This window comes from Vanessa cardui, chromosome 17 (genome assembly GCF_905220365.1).
Source record: "Vanessa cardui chromosome 17, ilVanCard2.1, whole genome shotgun sequence".
NCBI lineage: Eukaryota > Metazoa > Arthropoda > Insecta > Lepidoptera > Nymphalidae > Vanessa > Vanessa cardui.
Genome location: NC_061139.1, coordinates 8014567 through 8021240, shown reverse-complemented (window position 1 = coordinate 8021240; position 6674 = coordinate 8014567). Strand labels below are relative to the sequence as shown.

Sequence of the window (6674 nt, the reverse complement as noted above, 5' to 3'; positions counted from 1 at the left end):
GCAATAATGGCACAAATCGTTTGGCCAAAAAAAAAAATTACTCCTTTGCAGTGGTATGGCGGCCACTGGGAATGGTCGGAAAAGTATGGCAAGGTGATTTTCGTGAATGGCAACTCGACGATAATTAGCTATCCAAAAATTAGCCTGGTACAAATGGTTCAATTGTTCTATTAAAATTAATGTATTCGCGTCGGTATGGCGGGCGGTAGGCCACACCCGAGAAGTATGGCATTACGCTACCACCTACTTTCTTTTTTTTTTCGACTATCTGAAAATACAAGCATTTTTGTGGAACAAATCGTTCGACACTCGTTATTTTTCCGACACGTTCGATTAAAGCCCACGCCGGTACGAGCGGTATGACCATCATTTTCCTTTTTGTCTTTACGTAATTAGACCCCTGAAGAACCGCCATACTGGTACAAATGACCAAATATTTTGTCATTATCATTTCCCGGTCTATAAGTTAATCATGTAAAACTCCACCGAATAAATTTTGCTATGTTGCGGATGTTATGAAGTTAAAAATATTAAAAAAATCGGAACACATAAAAACATCTTTTATTTTGTATTTACGATTGGAGATTTTGAGAATAGTGGAGACCTCAGATATGTTGTATTTGTTGTTACTTTTAAAGTGGATGAAAGGTAAACAAAAGAAAAGGACTTTTGCAGTCTTTATGCAATATATCCTATAAGAAAATTGGTTAGAGATAAATTATTTACCCAAAAATTAAATTCAAAAGAACTACCACGATGGATATATTTTCTTGCAGTCATAAAAGGCTCTCTAGGCAATAACAATCAGAAATCTACCCACTTTTAGTATATGAACTGAAAATTACATAACAGTTACGAGGAACAAAGATGATTCGTCAATTTGTCAAATCTCGTTTCCTCACAATTTAAAAAATGGTGGTAGCAAGGCGTCTTTGTACATACATTATATATACTATCTAAATATGTTTTACTAGACACTTATTCTTTTCGCAGTTTTTCTTATTCATTTAAAATATACTCTTAACAAAAAAGAAGTTTGTATCAAATGGTATATTTAATAATGCATACACAGGCTGTATAAAATGTAAATCTATTTATTACTATGGACGGAACAATCAGTCTTAATTATTTCTATCATATATAGATACATACATAATATTGATTATGTTTAAGTTTAAATTCTTAATTACAAAACATAAAAATCGTAATAAAAATAAACAAAAGACTGAACAGAAATTACAGAGTGTGTTAGTTGAGTGACACTCGAATAGTATATCATAGTGTGCATGAATTACTAATGTATTATTGAATAAAGCCAGTAAAAAAGTACAAATTAGATTGCATTTGTTAATGTACTATGATAATTTACCTTTGTGAGTGGAAAATCTATAACTTATTACTTTTATAACAAATATAATATTTTTATTCTATTATTAATTATATGTTTTACTACTTCAAAGAGTGACAAACATTACAAAGTTTGATATCATATCATGTCAGCTGCTCAACATTTTCACTTATTTCCAAACAATTAAATTGTAAAATATATAATTAATACACACACATACATACATATGCAATAATTACTAGAAATTAAGATCTGTTTAATTACACCAGCAGAAGCTGGTAACATTTTATTCGAGGTTATTTACGCTAAGAATGAGGACAATGTCTAAGGCAAAGATTGAGTTTACAAAGCTCATACATGTATACAGGTATACTTCTGGTTAAAAAAAGCATAATATTATCATGTAATCATTGTGTAAAACAACCTCAACATTTCTTAATTATTTATTTTTAAATCTAATTTGTTTGTGTAATTATTATTAATTAAGATCATATATAATAAAATAATCATATAGAAATATAATAATAAAAAGGTATTGAGAATATAAATTTGAGATTCACATTTGAAAAGAACATTAAATTGGATAAGGCACACATTCCTTTGGATAATGGACAAAAGAACATCACTATGATAATGGTGATCATACTAAAAATTGGGTCTTATTAACTCAAAATTAAATACTAAATCCTGTCCAACTCCTCCAAAATTTACAAAAATTGATATTTCATTTAGCTTTGTAAAATTATTGGTAACAATAAAATAAAGAAAAAATCAGCAAGGGCCTTTTCAATGATCATATAACACGATTCTGTATGAAAAATCAATTAAAATCATGAACTTTTAAAGTAAATACATATCAATGATATAATAGTTAACAATGGCAAAGGACTTATCAATGATGATGTATTACAGCCGTCTTTGCTGTTGCATGTACAGTATTCAATAAATATATTGTAAGTTCCCGTCCTCATTAAACAAAATCTTTCATCTCCTTGGATCCCAACTTCACCTAAATAAGCACAATCTCTGAAGTAACGCCATTCTCCGTTTACTGTAAAACAAATATTTATATTATACTTAGTATATTGACTTGTAATCTAAAGTAAGTATTTAAAAAATAATGAAGTAAATTTTATAAAGGTCGTGACTGACTTATGAATAACTCACAATTAATTAGAAAGTGATAGTCTCACTTGACATTTATCTTGGTCTAGGTGTGTTAGGAAGTCTAACACACCTAGACCAAGATCAAGATCAAGGCACTAAACCATAAATTTTTCTTGCTTTCTGGAATAAAGTTTGGTTGTACAGGTGTTCACTTTGTTGAGTTTCTTGACAGAAATATGCAATATTTTTGTATTACAATGTCAAATGTGACTCCAAATCCTCAGTATCTACAGCCTTATCAGTAAACCACTTAACTCACAACTAACTTTAAACATATATTTCTTGGTAGAAAAATCAATAAGTATTATTTATTCCGTTGATTTCATACACTAAGCCATCTTCAACCTTATCATTAAGCTACTTGACCCATTAGCCAGATCTATTAATTGTTTTATAATCACTATTCATATTCAGTGTACTTATTACATATTATCAATATATATATTTTTAAGAGATATATTTATAAAGCTATACTCATTATTTTTTAAATCTTATCTATTTTAATAAAGTTACGTTTAAATTTATAAAATTTCCATTTCTTACCTTTTTGCCTAATTTTTCGGCACATGCTTGGTCGTAAGCCCGGTAAATGTGCCAATCCTTTTTCTTGTACACAATCAGTTATCGGAACAGTACTATTATCGAAGGGATCAGCACATTTTGGATCATTATTTGATCTGCAGTTCCAACATTTTATTGATAAAACTGAAAGAAATACAATTTTATAAAAAAAACCGTCTTGGGCGTGCCCTCATCTGTTTATATCGTAAGTAGGTATGTTATTATTACCATTCGAAACGATGTTTAATAAAATAAATAAACAAATGAAACTTCTCAACCACGGAAACATTTTTGTTTGAAAAACAAAAGATCTAAAAACAGAATAAAGATAGTGTAACTAGAAAAACTTAATAAGTACTACAGAGTTAACAAGTTTGATTTTAAGTTTGACACTTTTGACAGTTATGATCAGATAAGTAAGGTTGTTGATGTTGCCTTTTTTTTTAAGTTTATCAACTATTCAATATATATACGATGGTATATAATAGTGATGTGGTATAGAAATTTATCAAAATGAAAGTAAAAATTAAGAAAGAAAGATAAATGAATCATTACATGAACATAATAAGACAATTAAGAAAAAATTGCTGTAAGAAATTGAATTCAATCACTTCTTAATTTTTTTTAAGTATATTATAATATGTTTATATTTATAGTACGCGACTTAATTATAAGATAATCTTAACATAAAGTGAACATATGATCAAATTATAAGTACAAATAATGTTTTTTGAATTTTTATTGCAGTACAAGTATCGATTTAATGTAGGTATTCATTCGATTCCAGACTGTAATAAGCGGATTTCTCAAAAGAATCAAATTTAAGTTATAAAATAACTACATAAAGGCAACCCTAGTTTACCCTACTTGTTGTTTGGGTGTGTTCAATCTCAACTGACAACACACAGTTCACTTACTTGTTATATTTGTTCGTTTAAAATTAAATATTTTAGTGTGTCATTACGCACTGAGTTTAATTGTTAACATTAATTACGAAGTTTAATTAAATAATCAATTTACTGTGCATAAAAATGAATATTAAGTCAATTATATTATTATTTTTTTACGCTGCTCCTACAGGTAAATTAAAATATATTTTTTGAAATTTGTGTGACAAAAAACTTAAATAAAAACTAACTCGTCTACTGATATCATTTCAGTTTTCTGTGTGAGATGCTATCAATGTGCGTCGTCGCAAAATTTACTAGAAGATACATGTGGGGCTTACAAGAGATTCGACACAAATAGTCATATCGCAGTGGAGTGTGGCAGCGATGAATCTAATATACCTGGATCATTTTGTGTGAAGCTTACTCAGCAAGGACCCAAAGGATTTATATGTAAGCTTACCATTTATAATAATCTCTGGAAAAACTAAAGTAACAACCTATAATCATCCCGGTTCTTACTTATTTCACTAATCTATCCTTTTTGCACATTGGTAAGTATCGGTAATTGAGATACATGTAAGTTTCTTGACAACTTCTTCCACAAGTAAAGTAAAAAAGTAAAGTAACAGCCTGTAAATTTCCCACTGCTGGGCTAATGGCCTCCTCTCTCATTTAGGAGAGGGCTTGGAACATATTCCACCACGCTGTTCCAATGCGGGTTGGTGGAATGCATATGTGTCAGAATTTCAATGAAATTAGATACATGCAGGTTTCCTCACGATATTTTCCTTCACCGCTGAACACGAGATAAATTATAAACACAAATTAAGCACATATATACAGTGGTGCTTGCCTGGGTTTGAACCCGAAATCATCGGTTAAGATGCACAAGTTCTAACCACTGGGCCATCTCGGTTCTTCCACAAGATGAAATATAAATCATCTTTGGACAATATAGGTAGTCTAATCTCTTCAATTTAGTTTTATAAGCCTCTGTTTCATGTATATATGTTGCAAATTACATTGTCGCTTTATAATCAATACTCAATATAGCTTCCTTTCTATTTTCATTAACAACCACTCTTCCGTACAACACAAATTACTTACCTTTTATTCATATTTACTTTCTAAATTAATATGTATGTTGATACTTTTTATACATACATCAGTATTTGAAATTCCTAAGCTTAAATTATGTGTTATAAATTGTAATTACTGTATCATTTATTTTTATACTTCCAGGGGATGGGCGCTGGCGTCAAGTGATCAGACGCTGTGCATCTGTCTCAGAGACGGGAGTAACTGGTGTTTGTAATTGGGGAGTCTATGAAAATGGTGTTTACTGGGAGGAGTGTTACTGTTCATCTGATGAGTGCAATGGTGCCTCATCTATTTATATACACATAGCTCTATTATTAAGTGCTATTGTCACAATTATACTTTCATAATATATATTTTCAAATTAGCTATATATATTTATGTGTATTATGTTATCTTGACCTCAATAGTAAGGATTACTTTATATTTGGTATTATAAAACTGATGAAGTACCACAATATACAAAGCTCTAAACAATCTTTAGGTATCCTGTATAAAATGTTGATAACCATATTTTCCCCAAAGATTTCAAAAAAAGTATCTTTTTTTCAAGCTATTTTTCCTCTCATACTTATGTGCCTTTTCAGTTTATTGTAACTATTTTTATTTACAAATTTGAATCTCATTTTACTATAAATAGAAGCTGGAGAGGAGAGAATTTCTGAAAGTGTTATCTTTTATGGAACACCAGTTTTATTCTTGATTTTAAAATGGATTGCATTGCGTTTTATTGATATTTTGAATAATTTTGATACTTTAATAATTTTTACATACATTTAAGTCACATTGACCCCATTAGTAGTTCATATTTGTTTTGATTTATTTAATAATTTGATAGCACTAGATAATGAAGGCGAATATAGAAAAAAACATTTTTTTATACAATATATCGCTTGTGAATGATAGGATTAAGAAAGTTTTTATATGACACAAGTGCCTAAGTAATTTTTAAATATACTTAAGTAGACTCCGTCCAATATGTGATATGTTTTTCTATGGGTTTCCCATTAGATTTTATACTACTGTAATTAATGTAAATATACAAAAAGGGAGATGCATGAATGGCATTTGTTTTTGATGTTTGCCACAAATTGTGCATAATTAAAAGTAACCCTGTATATGTCGTAGATGAGTTATAAACACATATAAACTGTAAAATAATTCAGTGGTTACATCGAACATTTCAATCTTTGTTTAAGATTCACACATAGCCACTGGAATCTCGACTAGTAAATCGTATACAATGAATATTTCAGTTTGTAGGAAACATTGTTAACCATTTATTGAATTATTTTGATCCACATAGTGTTCTAATTTGAGAACTATGCATATGTGTGAGTGTGTGAATTAAAAGTAATTTATAGCATTTCATTCAAAGAGCTCCTTGTATTTTTGTTTTAATTTGTAACCTTATGATATTATTGTTAACTATGTTACATATATGTTAATTGACATTCCACTTAACACAGTATTTGTCATGAATTAATTTGTAAGAAATGTTTGATTTACTTATACAAGTTCATCGGAAAATAGTATTAATACATTTTTACAAATATTCAATTGGAGGGTCATATTGACGTCACACGGAGATACTTAATAAAAATATGAAA

At 29.2% G+C, this 6674-nt stretch overlaps 2 protein-coding genes across 2 annotated transcripts; one reads left to right on the top strand and one right to left on the bottom strand.

Moving 5' to 3' along the window:
* Positions 1-1239: 1239 nt before the first annotated feature.
* Positions 1240-3486, bottom strand: LOC124536843. Its single transcript, XM_047113480.1, has 3 exons — positions 3305-3486; positions 3059-3220; positions 1240-2399 (listed from the first exon to the last, which is right to left on the bottom strand). The coding sequence occupies exons 1-3, from the start codon at positions 3363-3365 to the stop codon at positions 2179-2181; spliced, it is 444 nt and encodes a 147-aa protein (XP_046969436.1). The 5' UTR covers positions 3366-3486; the 3' UTR covers positions 1240-2178.
* A 450-nt stretch (positions 3487-3936) lies between these two features.
* Positions 3937-6674, top strand: LOC124536844. Its single transcript, XM_047113482.1, has 3 exons — positions 3937-4156; positions 4237-4416; positions 5209-6674. The coding sequence occupies exons 1-3, from the start codon at positions 4108-4110 to the stop codon at positions 5412-5414; spliced, it is 435 nt and encodes a 144-aa protein (XP_046969438.1). The 5' UTR covers positions 3937-4107; the 3' UTR covers positions 5415-6674.